This window comes from Phyllopteryx taeniolatus, chromosome 7 (genome assembly GCF_024500385.1).
Source record: "Phyllopteryx taeniolatus isolate TA_2022b chromosome 7, UOR_Ptae_1.2, whole genome shotgun sequence".
Lineage (NCBI taxonomy): Eukaryota > Metazoa > Chordata > Actinopteri > Syngnathiformes > Syngnathidae > Phyllopteryx > Phyllopteryx taeniolatus.
Genome location: NC_084508.1, coordinates 15,900,198 through 15,922,880, shown reverse-complemented (window position 1 = coordinate 15,922,880; position 22,683 = coordinate 15,900,198). Strand labels below are relative to the sequence as shown.

The following is a 22,683-nucleotide window of genomic DNA, read 5'->3' as shown; positions in this document are numbered from 1 at the left end:
TTGATTTAGACCTGTACAGGTATTCATCAGAAAGATATGCCTTTTCTCTCTATTTCTGCACTCAAAAATGACAAAAATTGAGTTAGTCTGCTTTAGTTCCCAATGGATCATTTGTCTGCATCTGTTGTTGAAAACTCATCTTCTCAAACGTCCTTCTGATCTATTATGTCTTTCTTTGCTTGCTCTATTTTTAGAGCTGATATCCAAATGGCTTTGAGGTATCATGTCTGTTGTTTGGTGTTGATGTCAAAATGACTGTGTGTGAGTTGTTGTCCATGAGAGGAGCACTTTTATGACAGGGTTGTACTAATACTGAGGCAATATGAGTGGCTGCAGTAGACTCAGTAGACAGGCATGCAAATTTCTACATATTTTCTCACCGTCTTGTCTGTTTATGTTAAAAACAACATTTGATACAGAAGGTAGTTTTTCGTTATTTTTGCTCACCTATTCTGCAGCCTGATATTGACTAAAATCAAATAAAAACTCCAGTAAACTGGGACAGTTATAATTTGACAATCATCAAACACACCTTGGCCAATATCTAAATATATGTTGCTCTGTTCGAACATTTGAAAACTGCAGATGATAGAAAATCCTGTAGGTCTGTCTACGTGCATGAGTTTTTTTTTAAGTACATAAGCAAGACAATCAGATCCAGTAACACACTGCCATCTTGTGGCTGCTAGTATGAGAAGTTGCAGATTGTTGCAGTGTTTTACTCTAAGGTGTGCGGTAAATAATTGTAGAATTCACAGGAATGTCTACAGTGCACGTGATTGTAGAAAGTAATGTAGTCTTTGTTATATAGTGATGTTAAAAAATCATTCATCATGGGAAAATTATATGCAGTCAAAAGCTGGATGACACTGTCTTTAACAATAAATAAAGTATTATATTACATTACATTACATTTCACACATTGGTTAGAACTGCAGCCTGACATGTCTGAGTTTCAAGGTTCAAATCTCAGCTATGGACTTCCTGTGTGGAGTTTGCATGTTCTCCCAGTACTTGCGTGGGTTATCTCTGGGTACTCCGGTTTCCTCCCACATTCCAAAAACATGCATTGTAGGTTAAGTGAAGACTCTAAATTGTCCATAGGCATGATTGTGAGAGTGAGTGTAAATGGGTGTTTATCTATACAGTATGTGCCCTGCGATTGGCTGGTGACAACTCTAGGGTGTACCTCGTCTCTCGCCCAAAGTCAGCTGCGATAGGCTTCAGGCTACTCACCGGCGATCCTAATTGAGGGTAAGCATTATAGAAAATGGATGGTGGAGCAGATATTTTGCACAGTTTAACTTGCATGTACTGTACACTCACGTACAACAACATTGGGTACTTACAATCGGTCTAACGTGCACCATTACATATTCATTCTGGACCACTGCAAACTACAACAACAATACTAAATGTAGTGTTAAATGAATACCTCTCTGAATGAGTATTCTTGTCTTGATTTTGATGTAGTTCTTGCATTTGAGCTCATTGGATTGCGCAGGTGGAACTAATGCTGTAGTCTGCCTAGTTTACGGTGTAGCACATACACATAACTGTCGATGTACATTTAGTTATTCAGTGCTATACAGTGAAATATCATCAGGAACATTGACCCCCTACAAGCGTGCCAAATGCCACCAGTTCCTGTCACATATAAACAAGACAAGAAACCTGAACTGTAACCTACAGTTTTCAAGAAAATGTGTCTTTGAAGGCCAGCTGAAGTTATGTTGAGCTGTCATGTGGGTGGAGCTGATATTATGCTCCTGCATGTTATCCATAAACACACATCTGCTTTAAGGTAATGAGGCTGGAGTGACGAGGGACTCCAGAGTCCAATGACTCCACTCCAGATCTTGAATGTGCCTCTTTACTCGTTGGGCTGCACTGAAGGGAAGACACACACATGTATACGCACACACGCACCATGGGGAGGAACTACAGCCTTTGCCAAAGAGTGGCCATGCTCCACAGAGAGAGTGTCACAGTAGACAAGAATTGCATGATGTGATTTGTGTTGTGTGTGTGTGTGTGACATTAGCTCAAGTGTGTGGGTCAGGTTGTTTGAATGTTTGTTTCCCCTCTTTTATTTGTGCCCAGGAGAGGGGTGACTGGTGGGGATATCCTGGGTAACTTTTTGCAGCCATGTCAATGATGTGTGGCTTGAATGTCTGTTTCATAGGCACTGGGTGAGTGTGATAGGTTGAATAGGTTTGAAAAGATTTTCAGCTTGAATGACAATATGTGCAATTGCAGTGAATGTGTGTGTGTTATGGCTTGCTGAGGTGTGTGAGATTTATAGGTAAAGACTGTGTGTGCAATATATGCCAGTATTGGCGTGTTCCTGCTGCCGTGTTTGTGGTTCCATGTATTCTGTGCATGTGTGTGTTGGGGCAATGTACCGGCGTTCACCTTGTGCCAGAGGAAGGGTTCATTTTGACTTCAGTGAGGAAGTTATCAGGAAACTCCATGCTGCCAACCATGGCCACACTCACAGGTTAGAACTAATGCACACTCATTGTGTCTCAAATGTAAAATTACTGTGATTCTTTTCTGTTGTTCCAGTCTCTAGTGCTGAGTTTGTGCTAAGACCAGTTCTTTCCATTTGCACTTGTCTTACAGTATTTCAGGTTTATGCTTGCTTCCTGTTCCCATTCAATGTGGAGTATGTTGTGCTTTTTTTTTTTTTTTTTTTTTTTTGCATGTGCACGTGAAAAAGGCAATTTATACAGTGTTGGGGGTAACTAACCCCCATTAAATTAGATTAAGTAATTTAATTACAAAATGTATGTAATTGTAATCGAATGCATTACTGAAAGAAAATGTGCCATTACATTACAGTTGGTTTTGGAAATTTCTATGATTAAAATTCTAGTTACATTTGGAAAATAGCCACAAATGCTCAGATTTTGTTTTATATCACTTCCTCCTTGTACAGCCAGCACCTGTGATTGGCTCTCTCTGGTCACATGCCATTCGTAGTCTCAAACATGACAAATAAGAACTTGAAGTGCCACCTTGAGGTGCAATCTTTTAGTGTGTCTGAGATTTTGAAAAGGTTAGTCTCATAGTTAAATTTTTGAACACACAAAAGAGCATGGAATTTTGAACAGTTTTGTATATATAATTTTGGACTTTTTTATGGAACATACACTTGTTTGGGTTTTCATGTGAAGCAATATTGTCTAAAGTGTGCACATTTGTCATTCGGGCAACATGTATGATATGGAGGTTTTCCACATGCTGTACACATATAAAGCAACAAATAAAAATTTGTATGATGTATTTACATTTCATCATGTTTTGTTATTTGTGTAAAGAATAAATATGTGGTTAATTCCAAAATTATGATCTATGCTTTTAATCCACTTATGTTTTGTGTGTGGAGGAAACATGATCCATTCATTCAGAATTCAAAAAGTAATCAAATTGTAATCACGTAATTTGTTATATTACTTTGAGAAAGTAATTGAAATAGTTACACTACTACTATATTTTCAACAGGGTAACTTGTAATTGTAATTACAAGTTACTACATTTCCAAACTAACCAAATAATAATACAAAGAAATAAACAAAATACAATCAAATTATATTATTATTATAGCTGATAATCCTGTTTAAAGAGTACGGATAGAGAGTATGGATTTTTAAGGTTATGAATGAGAGCGTCTAATAGGTCAGATGAATTTGATATTTTTTAATTAGCATTTTAAGTTGGATCAATCAACACAGAGGGGCAGGGTTATTGATGGCTTTGAGTGTGAGGAGGAGGATTTAGTGTTTCAAGTTTTGGTTAAAGACAGCTGAAACTGCCATCACCAATGATCACCTATTGCACTTCTCATACCATTACTTATTGTATTCATCATATTGTTCTTATTTATTATATTTAGTGTACTGATTTTAGGCAATATCTCACAATGATGAACCTTTTATATACTGTGCTGTTATATGTTGTGCATTTGCTGTTCTGTTTTTTTTTTGTCTACCTGCTCAAGAACAACAGATGCAAATTAGATGTTAGCTAACTGTGGTCCAATTTTTTGTGTGTGCTGTCACAGTAAAAAAAAAAACAAAAAAAAAAAAACAATGAAATGGAATATATGATGTGGTGTGGGCAGCCAATAAAGTTGCAGTAGAAAATGTGTTATGTGACTTGTGTGTGGATGCAAGCTGCAGAGGTTTGAACTATAGTTACAATTTAAGGATGGATTTGTTCGGTAAACCAGTGAGTGCTGGAGTAATCAAGACAGGAAGTGACCTGTATATGAATACGATTGGCAGTATTGTTGGATGAGAGGAATGGACGGCGACAGGAGCTGTTGCAGAGTTGAACCTGTGATGGAACAATTGTGTAACTCAAATGAAAGAGTACTGGAAGGAGTAAACTGAGGAGTTGTTGATCTGGATGGCAAAAAAAATGCTGATTTTAGAGAGAAGTTTGGTTTTTACTGTTAAATTGGAGAAAGTTAATGGCAAGTCAGGATCTGATTTCCTGGCAACTCTCCATACTGTATCCAGTATGTTTTCTTGTATCACTCTTCTTAATTATAAGTGTAATTAAGAAGAGAGAAAAAGACACAAAAACCACACACAAATATTTAGCAAAATTATGAAGTATTTTTTTCTTTTTAAGCATTTAAACTTAAAACCATGAAATTGATAGACTGTCTTTTAATAAAGACCATATCAGGAATTTCCCTGTAGTCACCAAACAGGCTTTTTTGATTGCCTATAATATTGGTGGACTCCTCGTATTGCTGTTGTGTGAAATTCTCAGCTCACAAAAATGATTTTCCTAAGTTTATTTAAATACATACATTAACTTAAATAAAAAAAATATTTTCTTTATTATTATAATGGTATCATGCTGACACGTTTTGTGGGTGTTACCACTTTTACTGGCTTGGTGTCTTTAGCTTCGCGTCATTGTGTGAAGTTAATTGTTTGTCTTAGATACAGTAAGAATCTTAAACCTGTGTTGTGCTGCATGCTTAAATTATTTAGAAGATGGATGCAATTGTGTACCGGATATCTATTTGCATACTGTATATCCTTGCCGAGTTGTCATTAGCCCTCCCTAACTTCTTCATCAGTCTTGTGCATTGTGTCTGTGTTGGTATACCCGACCCGTGTGCTTTTTGACACCCGTGTACATGCCCTGAAACAATTATGATATGATTGTGTACAGCAAAATCTATCCACAGAGAATCACAGAAAGTGCGACTCAGATGTTCTTTTAGCCCAAATCCCACACTTGAGCTGAACCAATATTGGACTAGGTGCACATTTAATTGAATTTAATCATCAACAAACATTATGGCGATTGGTTGGTAGATGCCAAATCTTATGATAGCCAAATTACTTGCCGTGCTAAGTAGACGCCAAGCTCGTATAGCCACTCGCTTGCTCGGGTTGCTATCTGGCAAACGTCAAATAATTTATGCATTTTCGGGATGTAGGCATAGCTCGCTAGCTAACTGCACGCTAGCAGCTTCTATTGGTAGAAATCGGCCTTGTAATAATGACTAAGTGACTTGAATTACGCCGGATAACCACTGATGCGAAGGTTTTTATATGGTGGGGGGAGGGACGACTCATGCCGGATGCCCAAGCGCATCACTCGGCGCCGTTTTAGCTGCGGCCCCAAAAAAAAAAAAAAAACATGAAAACTGAAATGGTGAAAAAAGGTTTAACGCTTTATCGCCACAATTCAGTACTTCATCGTTCTCAGTCATGTTTTGAGCAATTATCTTCAAACATGTTTAATTTATTCAGAAACAAAGCTATGATTTCACTTTAACAAGTCTTTAAATCGTTAAGTATTTCAAGAGAGTGCCTAATAAAGGGTCATGCAAGCAATGAGGGGCGATGCATTGTGACCTGATGACATCACACAATGTAATGAAAGGGTGCATAATTAGCCAGTAAGCCCTGCTTCTGTCGCTTACCTGTTACTGTCAATTGTAACTAATATTATCACATATTTTTGCATACACATGCACAAGCAACATGCCTAAGGCACTGCTCCATCATTATCTCAACCATTGTTACACCTGCTGTCCAATTCTGCTTTGCATTTCCTGAAATTGTGCAACATGCAAGCTGCAAATAATCGAATGATCTGTAAATGAGCGCATCTGTTGGATTGATTTTAACTTAATGTGCATGTATAATGACTTGTCACAAGTTATGATTATGTTAGTGCCCTGGTCTCTATTAATAAGTTCAGTCCATATTCAGTTGGAGCCTGGACGTTTCTCCTTTCATCTGATTAGTGCTTGCAAAAGGCCATTTGATTTTATTTGTGGTTTAAAGTTAGGTGGCGAATAATAAGATTTTTTTGACATGATCATCTGGAATACATTGCTTGGTTATTGATTAATAAATACTGAATGAATACCGCATTTTTTACCGTTGATAAAATCACCGACCATTTCCGAGCAAATAAAGTCGAGGCCACATCATCTAATCCCATTTGTTGCCATTTGTACCTCTGTAAATGGCCCCCATGGTTCCTTGTGTTTTACTTATGACTTTCTGTGCCAGTGATGGTGCTTGTAAAAAGTGTACAAATGTCTCATTAAGCTGTCAGTCCTCAGTGACAGTTACAGTACACCGACTTGCTACATCTTGCAGAAAATGATATCTAATACAAGAGCTGCAGCAAATATGCCTTTACAAAGGTATTTATGCTTTGTTTTGATCAAGACTGTCAACTGTAGTGCATCATAATGAGAGCTGTGGCTAATATTTGTATTACCTCAATTAAAAAAACATTGTAAAAAATGAATACCTCACTGACAGTGTCAATCGAAACTGAAGGTTATTATAATTACATTTACTGTATAAAGGCAGAATATTGGATTACATTACATTACATTGTGCAAGTGGCCTTATGTTGTGGTTTTTACTCATCTCTATTGATTAGTGTTAAATAAATCAGGACACACAAACAAGATGAAATGCAATCCAAGTTGCCCATAAAAACAGTCCAAAAACAAGTGTGAAGTTAATTGTGTTGAAGCCCTACACCACAAGCTACTGTATATAATCCCTCCTACCACTATGATGTTGTAAATAATTGGATTGGAAGTCAACCTCTCTTAATAGATGCGCAAAGTATTTTAAGATAAATTTTGGAACATTAATTATGATACTATTTTTCCTCGCCCTTGTGGGATCACTCAATCAGCTCATGGTCTTTGTGGGCAAGTTCAGAGCACTGGCACGCTACAAATCAACTTGTTTCACCAAAAGCTTTTTTGGATCAACTGTCCCTCTCAGGCATTTTTCTTATTTTGTCCAAACCACCAAACATTGTAAATCGTGATGATGAAGTACACTTCAGTCATTTTATTGGAGACGTTTCTAGCAGCAAAGTTGTTGATATTACAATTCCTAATCCAACAGACAAGTGTGCATTGGGAAAAAAAACAATTTAAACAAGGATCAGGCCAAACAGAAATGATTGCTTTTAGCTGTTCTGTGTACACAACCTGACAGTGGCCACTGGTTTTCCCTTCACCTTAACATGCAGGAAGGAAGAGATTCATTCTTCTTCTGACTAAAAGAATTATCTTCTTCCTTCTGCCTGCTAGTGCTACGCTTTTTTTGTTTTTATTTTTTTTAAATCTTTTTTTTGTACCTCTTTCTACCTTGTTGACTGATACATTTTAGTTGAAAGTGTATTCCGAATGGCCACAACATTATTACTACTTACTTATTATTGTTGCTGGAAGCTAAGAGCCTTGAGAGCGCTTTCTTCCTACTTTGCTTCTCCCCAGCCTGGTTAGGCTCTTGCCGTCTCTCTGCCTTTTCGCCACAATGATTAATTTATTTTTAACTCCAATCAAAGCATCATTATTTATTCATCCATCCATTTTCTGAGCCGCTTCTCCTCACTAGGGTCGCGGGCGAGCTGGAGCCTATCCCAGCTGTCATCGGGCAGGAGGCGGGGTACACCCTGAACTGGTTGGCAGCCAATCGCAGGGCACATAGAAACAAACAACCATTCGCACTCAGAGTCATGCCTATGGGCAATTTAGAGTCTCCAATTAATGCATGTTTTTTTTGGGGGGATGTGGGAGGAAACCCACGCAGGCACGGGGAGAACATGCAAACTCCACACAGGCGGGGACGGGGATTGAACCCCGCACCTCAGAACTGTGAGGCTGACGCTCTAACCAGTCTGCCACCGTGCCGCCTCATTATTTATTTATTTATTTTTTTTTTTTTATATATTATTATATTTCATTGGGAAATCTTGTACATATGCATTCATAGTTGTTGTTTTTTTTGTGCACATTTTTTTTTTCTTTTTTTTTGATCATGTTCGCATTTGGTGTGATTTTATCACGGGCTAAAATGATATCAGTTTCAGTTTTGACATTTGTTTCCTTGAACCACATGTGGCAGTAATGTGCATTAAGGGACTGTGTTTCCTTCTCTGCAGCAACCCGATTGAAACATTGCATCCAACAAAGAGAAAAATAGCTAACAGAAACTTAAATTTAGAGAAATTACCGACAGTGATCCCGAATATGGAAAAGGAATACATGAAGCACAGAGTGTGGAGGAGTTGCTGAGTTACACTTCATCATACGGAGTGGTATCATATTTAGTTGACCTCATTTAGTTATGATAGTGCTCTCAGTATGATACAGTGAAGTTCTACACTAATACAAACAACCACAGGATTAGGCAGTTTAATTGATATCTCTCTTGCAGTGGTAATCCAAACTGAACATTGTCACCTTCAAAAAGGCAAAAAAAAAGAGGCATTTTATACAGCTTTAGGATTTATTTCCCAAATTTTCTATTTAATTAATATTACTTCATTCCAGTTAGTTAGACCAGCATAGTTGTAAAAGAGAGGAATGTTTTCCTGGCATTTCATCCATGCAAATTGTTTGGGGTCAGAAGGAGAAATTCCTGTTTTAACAGCAAAAATCTCTTCTAAGCAACCTTTTGTCTGCACATTTCGTATGCACCCCTTTCACTAAAAGGCTTTGTATTGTGAAATATCAAAAATAGGTAATTGAGTCAAAAAAAGACTACCTAGCACATTGGTTCAGGTCTCTGTAATCAGATATTGATGTTACAAAATTTCCTCTCATCCCAAAAAAATCATCACTGAACGTTTATAATGAAGCTTTTAGTCTCCGGTTGTCTTAAGCGCTCATCGATTTGGATAAGCAGTCTTTGTTCCCATACCGTCGTTCTGCACACAGACAGACCCTGCGCCCGGTGTTAAAAGGACACGTCATTAATGCATTACTATACAGTCGACGTGTGACACTCAACAGTGTTTTTCCGTAGATGAACTTTACGAGAAAGCATGCGAGAGTAATATGAGTAAGCATGAGTTCCCAGACAAATACACCCTTTTACAAAGAAAAGACTCTTTGTTCCCAAGAGCTGTCTTTGTGCTGTTATTCCAAGGCTAAATGCTTGGATATCCTTCTTTTGTATGGTTAAGAACACTATAGGCCAACCACAGCCAAAAGATCAATGATTATTTTCCTACCTTTTGGTAAATACAGAACAACCACAAAGCTATTTGATAACCTTGTTTATGATGGTGTACAGTGCAAGTATAGGTAAAACAGACCAAAGCCTGCAGAAATTATACAATCCACCTCATCCGCTCCAAGAGAATAAAAGGGGCCTAAAGCTGTTGACTGGGTGGTTCATTTGACATATGATTTATATTATTAAAAAGATCAAAATTGACACCACTAATACAAATGGGCTTAAAGCGCAAACACACTCACCATGTTGTATATTTCCAATTTTCTGATTAGACTTTGCTTATTGCTGGAGCCAAAAAACTGCCATGAGTCACAAGTCTGAATCATAAGTCTGAGGTATAATCCTTAACACTGTTTTTAAGGAGGTTCTCCATTTTACACCAGTAACCTCTCTCTCTCTTTTTTTTTTTTTTTTTAAACCTTTTCAGGGTATGCTTTGCTGTATTATACAAGTTACACCACTTATGATCATTATCAAAGGTTCAGTTCCCAATTGAGTAATATTTTTGGGGAGTGCATCTGTATGTCATGTAGTGTGTCGTGTATGTGTGAGTGAGTGAATGCGTGAGTGAGTGATGTTTAACCGTGTAGTCTGCATGTGATCGTCTGACATGAAACAGGAGATTGACCTCAGGGCACAGGCAGTCAAGCATTCAGTAGTTGGTACAAAGTGCAGGCATGCATGTGTGAACATGTACTGTATAGTGCACACACATTTGCCATAGATCTTTTGTACTTTCTCTGTAATGACCAGTCCCGTAGGAGGAAGAAAAGAAAAAAAAAACCATACACCCCCTCTTGTCTCTCAAGAAAAAAAAACAAATATGAATTTGCCACAATTGATATATAAAAAAAATATTTATGCAGATTTTAAACCTGTATGAACCTCCCCAGAATTAATATTCCCGACACTCCTATTAACCTTTCTAGACTCTTAAAACCTTTCAACTCTTAAACATAGAATAACGCACAATAGTACTGTTCATTATGTACATTTTATTCCTTGTAAAGATGGGTTTTAATGAATTTATATATATATTTTTTTAGTTTTGATGTTTTAGGCTAGGAATTGTTTGAATTTCCTCCCAAAATGTTATAGTTTACACTCAAAATCCCGCGATAGGTGAATTTTGTCTGATAGAAAGAAAATATGCAATGCACTGAATCAGTAATAGGTAAATGGCCATATAGCGAGGGAACACTGAATTCACTACTCCCAAAGAGTTAGAGATTGATGGCTTTCGGGTGAAATTTCAGGATGAACCTAAAATGCACGACAAGCATTACAGGTGAAATAAATTCCACCTTCTCTCAACTTTTGAATGCAGATGTCCAACTGTTCAATGCACCTTTTACACAACAGGTGTTCTATGCCTTTCTGTTACTCTTCCCATTTGTCTCTATCTCTGGTGTAACCTGCTAATGAGACTCTGTGACACTCTACGCTCAGTGGCCTTTTTCCCTTTTATATGTTCCGGTTTGAAGCCTCGCGATGACGAGGTACTGTTGATCAATTATTAGGAATCGTCTCGGTCTCGTGATTTCAAAATGTGAAAGGTATGAGGAAGAGGACTGTTTCAATAGCTATTCTAATTGAACCAGGAAATATATTGATCAAGTCATGGCTCAAACACCTGTCTGGAATTTTGCCATTGAGCTCCTTGTTTGAAAACAGCAAGTTTTTCAATAAGTACTGCAATGAGAATGAGAAGTTGAACATGTCATGTTCATTCTAAAGTTTGGAGAAGGTCAAATGAATTGCACCTGTAAAATTAATAGAGTTGCACATGTGCATTCAGACGTTGGTGGTCAGGTGCAGAAGAGCGAAAAGAGAAAATAAAAGCTACAACCTACATGGTTGGATACGTTATTTAAAATATAGGCAAATAGCACCAACCTCAGGAATCTTCATAAAATTGTCGGTCCAAATAATGTGATGTTGAATGAAGACACTGCATTGCCGGAAGGTGTGAATTGTTGTTTGTCTCAACGTGTCAGTCCTGTGATTGACCGCTGATCAGTCCAAGGTTGTACCCCAACCCTCCAGCTTCTCTGTGTTATTCGAAAATATAGAACAGTTTCTTGATACAGTGAGTCAGTACATATTCATGACAAAACAGTAAACTGTGCTTAGAAGATGCTTCTTTGCAACCATAGTTACGGTATTGGATGTATTCTAACAAAGTAGGTATATGTCCAATGTATGTAAAATACTACTGTAATACACATTGATCAGCAACAAAACTAAGACCACTTGTGAAATCAAACGCAAAAATATTCACTTAGAAATGGTTGTAAAATTATCTCATTTAGCTGCATGACAGAGTCAAAATAAAAGTCACATCTCTCACTATGATGCAGTGCACCTATTATAATAATGTGAATTAATCAACTATATTTTGAATAAACTTCACACACATTTTCAAAACTACTGATAATCTTGCACTTCAAACAACTTCAATGAGCACAATCTGTAAAATCAACTTTTGGGGAAAAGTTAGATTTTGATCTCGCATCCAAATAAGCTGTTTTTGTTTTGTTTTTGTTTTTTAAAAAGAAAACATGCTTGTCAGATTGCCATCATTTGTGTAAAAATGTCATTATCATCAGCCACATCCTAAATATCTTGAGTCATTTTGACAGCTAGTTTTACAAACAAATCTAACTTTTAATACCTAGTGTCTAAAATGTATTCAATGATAAAGTGAATTACGGTCTGGGTTTAGCTTTCCTTTCATTAATTTACTACTACTACTACACTGCCAATCAAGTACTTTAGGTTTGGACTTTGGAAAATCGTCTTGCTGAGATTCATTCAAGCACTTTCTATTGATGAGTTCAGCACAATAAAAGGAGGGGCTGTGTGAAAGCAGCGATACAGGAAAACAAATATTGCAATTTGTCCTCACGAACACACGAGCCTCAATCTCACTAATGCCCATCAGTGAATGAGCACGGTGCACTGTAGCGTGTCAGTGTGCCCTCTCTTACCAGGTCAAGTCTACCCGTGCATGTGTGTATGTGTATAATTGAAAGTGTATGCGGATCTCCTAAGGGGATGTCGATAATGCACATTAATCAAGCTCCGCTCCACTTGTTTCATCCTCAGCCAGTAAATTCAAATTAGCCAAGACCACAGAAGGCTTCATAATCAAAAGAAAGATTAAATAGTGCCAAAGCATTTTGTTTGCATCATCAAATCCATAACATTGTATGTTTAGTTTTGAATCCACATCACGCTAATGATGCTAATTCTCAGTTGCTGATACGCTATAAGATATTGTGTGTGTTGATTGTTATTTCGTCACTTACGCTTCAGTGCCAAGTGTGGTAGATGAAGATGAAATGATGTGAATCAATGCGCCATTATGTTTGCAGTTTTGATGTGGAGAATGGCCCTTCCGCCAGCTGCAGTCCTCTGGACCCTCAGGCCTCCCCCGGCTCTGGACTCGTCCTCCACACCAACTTCCCAGGTCACAACCAGCGCAGAGAGTCCTTTTTGTATCGCTCTGACAGCGACTATGATCTGTCACCCAAGTCGATGTCACGGAACTCCTCCATTGCCTCTGAGCTGTGAGTAGAAACATATAAGTACTGTGCAATACCTGGCCACGGTATAGGTACACCTGCACAATTGAATGAGATTAAATATGTTAATGTGGTAATAATTCTATTTCTCCGTTTTGACTGACACTATCAGAGAGGTATTACTTGTTCCAATGTTTATTATTGGGGTTGTAGTTTGAAGTGCTGTAGGATTTCACGCCATCTTACTGAGAGATGTTTTGAATGTTTTTGTTAGAACAATAACAACCATTAGTAAATTAAATGAATACATGTCTGCCTGTGTTAAACAAACTGAGAATTATTGTACTGATATAAATAGTGTGATCACACACCATTCATTTAACTCTTGTCACAGATTTTTTTTTCAGTTTCTTTGCAATTACATGAATAAATGCATGATATGCTAAGCCTCCTTCCACAATTGCACACATGTATTTAATTACTGACTACATAATCCGCAGTTTAAATGATTTCTGTATCCACACTGAACGAGTTAATTGTTTCCTCCTGGCACAAGATGCTCTTCTGCCTTTGACATTATTTAAATTAAAGACAATAACAATCTTGTTTTCACTATTGATTCATTTTACGACCTTATCATTCAATGACATTTTTGTTGAGGAAATGCCACATTCTTAAAGAAACTGGCCAAAGCCAAAACTATCACCAAACAATTTGTTTATTTCTCTTTTAAATATCATTATCTGATATACTGTCACAATGAGGATATGTTGTACTGTTTAATGATGTGTGCTTTTTTGTAATGGAAGCAGTCGTTCTACTGTTTTGACCTTCTAAGTACACTCATTGGCTCACTGGAGATGAAGCTTTTCTCTGGAAAATGTTGATCCACTGATAGATAACGAGTGGTGGTGCCCACAAAAATCCCTTCAGTAATAAACATGTGGCTCCAGCCAGCATGACAATGATTTGAAGTGTCTTACTCTTTCTCAGTTTACAAAAATAGAGATTAGTCATTGCACAAAAAGCCTTCCAAGGCCCAGAGTAAGAAGACCAATAATGAACTACCTTCCACTCTCTTTGGAGTCCATTTTTCTCCGTTCATTACAGTGATGGGACTGGCTGGTTATCGTAGCTTTTTTTCCATCGCTAATGTTGTATTTAAAAAGCTATCAACAGTGAAGCATTTGGTGCTTATGCTGTATTTGAATGTATTTCTTAGTACTCATTTCCGTGTCCTTGCAGACATGGCGACGACCTGATCGTGACGCCTTTTGCTCAGGTAAATATTTCCCCATCTGCTGTTGAAAATTCTGTGAAATATGTTACGTTATGTGGAACCTCTAAGGTCGAACGCATTCAATTGCAACATGCTGGTGTGTGTCCTGTGAGGCTTTCGGATTGCTAAACAAATTTAGAAATAATTCAAGTTCAATTGAGCCGTTCCGGGTTCAAATCTTCTTATCAATATTTTTTGGACTGTAAAGACTGTTATAGAAAAATAAAACAAAGTCTATTGCTGTTTAATAAAACTTAAAACAAATATGTACTCGCCATTTGACATTTGATCTACACATAGTGGTGAGGAAAGTGTAGAGTGATTGTGGCTGAAGTCGACTTTATGCACAATTTAAAATCCTTAACTCTCATACCATTGTAAAAAGAAGTTAGCGTTGGTATATTCATACTTACTATCACACTCAATGCAGTTCCTTTTTTTTGTAGTAGATTCACTTGTATTGTTTTTATTTACTTGGTGTCGCTTTAGTCTATTTTACTGAGCAGAGATGATAGAGACATATTTCTCATGATAGTGAGTGACAAAAGTACAGTACATCATGATCAGAATCAGAATCATCTTTATTTGCCAAGTATGTCCAAAAAACACACAAGGAATTTGTGTCCGGTAATTGGAGCTGCTCTAGTTCGACAACAGGCAGTCAATTGACAGAGAACGCTTTTGAAACATAAAGACATTGACAAAAAACGGTTATCTGGTAATGCCGGTACATTTTTATTTTATTTTTTTGACAATTGTGCAAAAAGATGCAGAGGCCTCTAGCACTTAGAGCAGTTCGAAAGACTAATATGATAGTTTGTCCTCTGGGGTTTTGTTTGACTTTAGAGGATATTTTATTTACACTATGTCATTTTACAAATTGTACATCTTCACCAGCATTATTATTATTGTCCATCCATTTTCTGAACCGCTTATCCTCACTAGGTTCGATCCCAGCTGACTTTGGGCGAGAGGCAGGATACACCCTGGACTGGTCACCAGTCACAGGGCATACAGTATATAGACAAACAACTACTCACGCTTTCATTCATATCTGTGGTCAATTTAGAGTCTGTAAATAACCGAAGAAACATGTTTTTGGAATGTGAGAGAACGTGCAAACTCCACACTGGAAGGCCGGGATTCAAACCATGAACCTATGAGCTATGAGGCTTGCATGATAACCACCCTCCAATGTTCTGTCTTAATTATTATTAGAACAAATGTGTACTAGCAGCATGACGTGTCAAAATGTAAAAGTTTCCACACCGTACAATAGCTCCATAGCTGTATAAAGCTCAATCAATGGACATCAACCGAGTTCCCTTAAAGAATGAACAAAACGGTGAATTGACCAAAAGCTAGTGCTAAATAAATGCATGGAGACAAATGAATATCTTGATCTTATATGTGTCCAGGTCCTTGCAAGCCTTCGAAGTGTGAGGAATAACTTCACTGTACTGACCAATGTCCAGTGTGCCTCCAGCAAGTAAGTCATCCATTGTTTGGCTTACATGACTTCAGTTCAAATAAGGCAGGGTGTCATTTGGAAGACACTTTTAAGGCAACACTCACACTCACCCACCAGACATACTGATTCATTTTAAGCCTGTTCGGTTCATTTTAAATTCCCCAGAAGCTGAATACAAAATATTTTAAAACAACAATGTTTTCACTTTATTTATTATTTTAACAATAATATAATTGTGATTGTTATTTTAAAAACAGCAATATTATTTTTAAGTGACTATGTAACTATTTCAATTGTTTAATACGCAAGACTATGTAATTCCAGAAAAAAATATTCACTGAGATAAAAGCTGAATTTTATGAGTGTGTCGTTTCGTCACGTTGCCACAAGGTGGTAGTGTCGAGCTGTACACTGCCTGGCGTGTGTCTGCGCGTCAGTTAATGTAGTTTGACATATCGAGTAGACACAATAGTGTGAATGCACAGACATGACCTCAAATTGGGGCCTGAGTCGGGAGTCCTGTATAACTATATCTCCCCCCCAAAATATATGAATACAGCACTGTACTATATATACACTGTGTATTGAAACTTGTATAAATAGATAGATAAATGTGTGGATAGATGTCAGTGATGAATGTCACACTTATTAAAAAGAAAATGTTATTCAAAGTGACAGTAGCAGTCTCCCGTATCACACCTCACGGTGGTGCAGAGACTAAAAATATGTATGTAGGGCAGCTATGCCTTTTCCCCGCAGTGTCTTGGAAGGATGCTGCAAGCCATACAAACATTCACTTGTCTTCTCTGCATCCCATAAGTGTGTACGACCTACATTCATAGACACTAAGACAAACATTGGAGTTAAAAAGAAAAAAAATGCAGGTATGCTGGTATATTACAAGATTGTACATTGAGAGTTGTGTATTTTAAACAATACAGTTAGAGGAGCGTGTTAATCAGACATTTTTGATCACAGTCACTTAAAATAGCCAACACTCTGGTCATAATGGACCCAATGGGATTTTATGGCATACTTGTGCAGAATCAATGAGATTCTGGATTTGAACCTGTAAACCTGATGGCCTCTTTATGTGTGCAGTCTGTGACTTCTGTGTATGTTCTGGGTGCTGCGGGTTCCTCATAAGAATTACCAAAGCATCAATGTTTGCTTTGCCGCTGACTCAAATTGACATCACTGTGATTGAGGATATGGAGCACATATAATGAATTACAGTCAGGAGACAGACTAATCGCTGAGTTTGGGGTGCACGTTGTCTGGGCACTGGTTGGTTCCCTATTCAAAATATTGTACACAGCCAGGACAACTTCCTCTATTTTTAAAGGGATCGTCCAATATTTTACAAAGTTAGTCTCAATATCATTATCATCATTGTATTTATTTAAGAATGGGGAAAATCCAATCTTGATATTAGGTTTTTAATCATCCTTCAAAGATATGTTTTTTTTTTTTAAGACCTGGGGGCTTCCATTTTGAGGAAGACATTGAATTGTGGCTGTTACCGTGGAACCTCTAAATCACATAATTCATTCCGGTACGCTGGTTGAACTCCAGTCTGTTTGTATTTTTTGCCATAGAAAATGATTTAATGTGTTCCATGTGCAAACTGTTATTATAAAATCCTTATTAAATGGACAGGAAATTTACATACAGATTCAAGAACAGTAAATCACTGTATAATAAATCTAGAATAAAACTCACCAATTGATAAATTACCCAATGGACTGATGGAGGTTTGCTAGCGTTCTTAACTGTTCTCTCGAATTAGAAAAATAAAAATAAACTCAATGCTAATGGCGTTCTTAAAATGTTAAGTAAGTGCGCAAATCTAGTTAATTGAAGGCAGGGCAGCACAAGAACGCATCTTCCTCAGTAGCCTTTGTACTGCCTAAGAAATTGATAGTAAAAGATGTTGCCTGTCAAAAAAAATACACATTTTCAGCTCAGTGAAAATGAACAGTTTGTTAGTGAGCTTTAGTGCACATTTTCATGCTAGTACTTATCCATTATGCTTTCATCTGCATACCATTGTGTACATACTGTATGTAATTTTTGTTTCATTAACTATATTGCTTATATTGTACCGACCAGCAAGGCAATAAATTCAATTTTCAGTTCTTTGGTCATCCTTACACTTTTCCTCTTTCGATAACCATACACTGCTGCAGTGGCATAAGAGAAAAGTATTACAATAAACAAGAAAAAAGTCAAACATGCTTTTTGGAACCTTGAGATGATTACTAAGATCTCTCACAAGATTTTCGGATATCTGCCTTGAGATTATTCGTGATCGTTTTTGTGCTGAATTTGAAGCATATTTTACAGCACATTTTGGTTGCATTCCCACTTGTATAGCTTGAGGGGCATTAGACCTTAGCGGTTTCACTGTATCCAACTATGGGCGGAGCAAAGTTGATATTCCTAATATAAACCTTGTATCTTTAGCAAGTTTGATAAATAGGCTATTAAATCATTTCTAATCTTTTGACGTTGAACCTTTCCAATGTTTTAGGTTTTATGTATAAAACCGTGAAGTTTTCCTCCCCGGCATGAAATTTGTATCACCGGTAATATTAAAATATAGATACTATATTGTAGGCCTGTCACGATAATTACTACATCGACTTATCGTTCGATAAATAAAACGGACACGATAGTTTTTCCGAAAAGTGGTCATTGTTGTGGTGAGCCGGCATGAGGATCAGAAAGTGAGCAGACAGTTGGGCGGCTGTGTCATTAGCCGCTAGTAGGCTGATGAAACGCCGGCGGACCGGTACACTCTTGCCTGTGTCCGTGTAGTGCTTCACATCCTTGCTCCATGTGCAACGTGTAGAGTCACACAACAGAGACATTTAAGGGAAAGTTAACTGTGTGTTGTGCTTGCTAGCCAGCGAGCTAACAAGTTAGCCTGTAAACTGATGAGCTAGCAAGCCAAGGAGCTAAATAGCTTGCGCCACCGCGGTAAAGTTTTTAAAAATGTCAGTGCCTCTCCGAGTTGTTGTGTGTGTTAGTCCCCAATTAACACACACGCGGGAACTTTAACTGTTTTTTAAGCATAACCTCAACGGCACTCGTTATTCAGCAAGTAGTTGACGACATCGAACATCAACGTATATTTGATTGACAGGTGAAGGTTTAATCTTCGTTTTTGTAATTTCCTATGAAATAATTTTGACTAAAGATCTCTGGTCAACTCTTTACATGTGACGTGATCTATTCCGATCGGGTGTATCCATGATGTGCGCTACATTTAATCGGAGGAGCCATGTGACATGGGCACTTCGTCGTGAATGTCACATCATTTATCAAGACGGAGGTCTGTCATCTGTTCAGCACAGTAGCTATGATTGTTTTATACATACATATATATATATATTTTAAAAAACGTGAGAAAAAAAACAACAAGTAATTCATAATTTTGTCATGATTTCAGAGGCATTAAAAAATATATCGTTTATCGTGATAGTTTTTGTGAAAATATGTAGTCTTAAAGTATGTTTTATCGTGACAGGTATTTATTGCTATTTGCTGAATTTTAGATTAATTAAAAAGTTATCCAAAAGGTCCTCAATCTTTACGCAAGTGAATCTTTTGTTCTTACAGTCTTTCCTTCTTACAGGAGGTCTCCTGCAGCCGCAAATCAGCCTGCAGTCACCAAAGTGTGCCTCCCAGGTAAGAAGCTCAAATGAAAATTTCAATCATAATACAACATTTTATTTCAATTGTGGGTTGTTTTGTTTTTTTTACCCCAAGAACATCAGATACGTATGCTTTTGCTAATTGTTGATCATTTTGTCTTCCTCACATAATCACATATGTGACAACTTTCACCTTGTATACCATTTGCTTGTAGTCCAGACTTCTTTGTCATCTGAGTCATTAACCATACCAAAACTAGCTCTGACACTGGTACTATCTTCTAATAAAGCAGCTGACTGAATGATACCGGAATCCTCCCTCTTTCAACACGTGATTTTTTTTACACTGCGCACGTACGTATTTATGTGCGTCAGCGTTTGCTTGTCAACATTTGAAAGTTAATGAGGTGTACATGTCACTGGGAATCTCTTCTGGGACTAAATTCAGGAGTTGTAACTATAAAGATAAATAGATAAGATAAATAAGGGTCATTAATCAATTATGTCACGTTTTCACATATTTACATGAGTCAGAAATGGTAATGAAAACAAAGTCTCATCATCTGCACAAAGTGGATGTTTGCCTTTTTAACACAGTCCAGTTCATCCTCTGCGATCCTATGCTGTGAATGTTTCTGCTTATAATTTGAATGTGCTGTCAGCGCTTGACAGTGTGTGTATGAGGGGTTAGTATTTTATAATGTGATGGTTCTATGGTTTTTAACCTTTCTTATCTGTGCAGTTGTGGTTTGACAAGATGGGACTTGAATGAGTGCTTATTGTTACATAGTGTGTGTGTGTTTGTGTGTGCGTGCGTGCACATGTGTGTGAGTGCGTGTGCGTGGTGTGGGGAGGTGTTCCTGTGGGTCTGATTGACGTCAGTGTGCCTTTCTGTGGCTTCTGTTGACTTCCTGTCAAAGCAGATGGACCAAGTTTTCACTTCCTCCATCAGAACCGCAGCTCATCAGGTGCTGTGTGTGTGTGTGTGTGTGTGTGTGTGTGTGTCTAGATGCATGCGTGTGTGTTCAGGCATCCTGTAAAGAAAAACAAGGCTGTTTCTCAAATATGTGTTACGCATATCTTTATTGCTTCCGCTAAGAAGGATTATTATTTTTTTTTTTTTTTAACCAACAATTAAAGGGCTCATATTCACAAAAATGAGTGTATGGGTGCAACAGGAGACAAGGAGGTTAAAGTTTCTAATATTGTTTCAAAAATTCCATATTTTTTTAGACATTGTGTTGTACAAAGTCTATGGAGGATTTGACAAAACGTTGCCAAAAAGATGAACACCTGTGTAGGCCGCTGTCACAAAACCTCCACACATTGTGGATGACAAAAGATTAAGCTGTTAAGAATTTGCCTCACTGTTTCCATCATAAAACCTTTAATTAATTGCATAGGTAGGTTTTTTAAAATAAATATTTTAATATTTGCGGCACGGTTCAATCCCCGGCCCCGCCTGTGTGGAGTTTGCATGTTCTCCCACTGCCGGCGTGGGTTTTCTCCGGGCACTCCGGTTTCCTCAAACATCCCAAAAACATGCGTGGTAGGTTGATTGAAGACTCTAAATTGCCCGTAGGTGGGAATGTGAGTGCGAATGGTTGTTTGTTTAAATGTGCCCTGCGATTGGCTGGCAACCAGTTCAGGCTGTACCCCGCCTCCTGCTTGAAGATAGCTGGGGATAGGTTCCAGCACTCCCGCGACCCTTGCGAGGATAAGCGGCTCAGAATATGGATGGATGGATTTTAATATTCCTAATTATCATACAAATGTAAAAAAAAAAATGCTAAAATGAAAAGCAATAATCACATCCTTACCTTAACATTGATAAGTTACAATGGGCATGGTAAAGCTAGACCACTTTGAATGTGTTACTTGACCAAACCTCCGTTGTATAGTCTTTTTCTTCTTAACAGCTTGTTGAGGCTAGTCCTTTTTCCCTTTTGCTATTGGACCCTGGAATTTCTTTTAACAGCATGAATATTACAAGTTTGAACATCAATGTGAATAAATTCATCAGAGTATGAATATGGATACCTTTTTTTGAAAGAGCGCTGAGTTTTTTTCCAATATGCGGCACAAACATGGAAGCACAGACCTGTTTGTCAGCATACATACAGTATGAAAGTTTATTAAGTCTTGTCTTCATGGCTATACGATATACTACATTAATACTATAATATGTTGCAAAGGCCTTCCAGCGTCAAACTGTACGATGTACTGTAATAGTGTAAACACTATAGAGCGAATAATAAAGATGCAAGTTCATTCTGAGGAGAGAGAGTGGTGCAGTCACATGTTCATCTCACTTGACCTTGATTATCTTTTTGATGGATTTCTTAAATAAAGGCTGCAACTTTGAGCTGTGACCACAAACTGTGGATGTGTTTCTACTTTTCAGTTTAATTTATTGACAAATTAATAAAAAACATTTTAATGGTCAGTCATCTGTCACGTTAAGTGCAACATCTCCCATCACCCACGCTTTTCACACCTGTGCAAATACAGAAACATTGTTGTCGATAGCCACGACGCGGCCTTATGCTTTTTCAGCTCTTTTTGGAAGGTGATTGGATTCTTTCTTCTTATCACCCATATCCCTCTCTGTCTACCAGAGAAGGAGGAAGAGGTGGTGGGCAGGAAGTGTGAGGCAGGAAGAGAAGATCAGATTGTTCCTGTTTTTTTGTCATTAACTGTTAGGACTTGACGGAAGCCAGGAGGAACTGTGTCTAGATGAGTTTTGTGTGTGCATGTGCGCAGGGGGGTTATGTATGGAGGTGTTTGTGCCTGCGAATGTGTGCGTCAGCCCGAAGTAGAAAAATAGAATACAGTGACAAATTCATTGTGTCTGCCCACACAATGCACACGATAACAAAATGTTATCATACGTAAGTGCACAGGTGAATCTCATTCCAGCTTTCTGGAGGCACATGCTTTAATTCCTTATAGCATCAAAAAGATGACATACTAAACTGCTGACATTACTACGATAACAAATGAGAAATTATATAAAAGACGAGAGGCATGCAAAAAGGTTTCTTCTAAATCTAAGACACGGCACCAAAACCAACAGCACAATCTCTCTAAATATATGTTGTGATGTGGTCACATGGCCTTGTGGTTAAAAAAAATAATAAAATGAATAAATATTGTAGCAGCATCTATGCTGTGTTTCAAAACTGATTCACTCTTTACTTTGACTCAC

General features: G+C 37.7%; 1 protein-coding gene across 3 annotated transcripts in view; it reads left to right on the top strand.

Annotated features, from left to right (window-relative positions):
* pde4ba (phosphodiesterase 4B, cAMP-specific a) overlaps positions 1-22,683 on the top strand; it is a 140,496-nt gene that overhangs the window by 69,489 nt on the left and 48,324 nt on the right. For 2 of the 3 annotated variants that reach the window (XM_061778640.1, XM_061778641.1), the window contains 4 exons: positions 12,917-13,111; positions 14,312-14,348; positions 15,764-15,834; positions 19,457-19,509. In XM_061778640.1, coding sequence (XP_061634624.1) covers positions 12,917-13,111; positions 14,312-14,348; positions 15,764-15,834; positions 19,457-19,509 — 356 coding nt within the window. Of the gene's footprint in view, positions 1-1,440; positions 2,501-12,916; positions 13,112-14,311; positions 14,349-15,763; positions 15,835-19,456; positions 19,510-22,683 lie in introns of those variants that run through there. The other variant, XM_061778642.1, reaches the window with a different exon arrangement.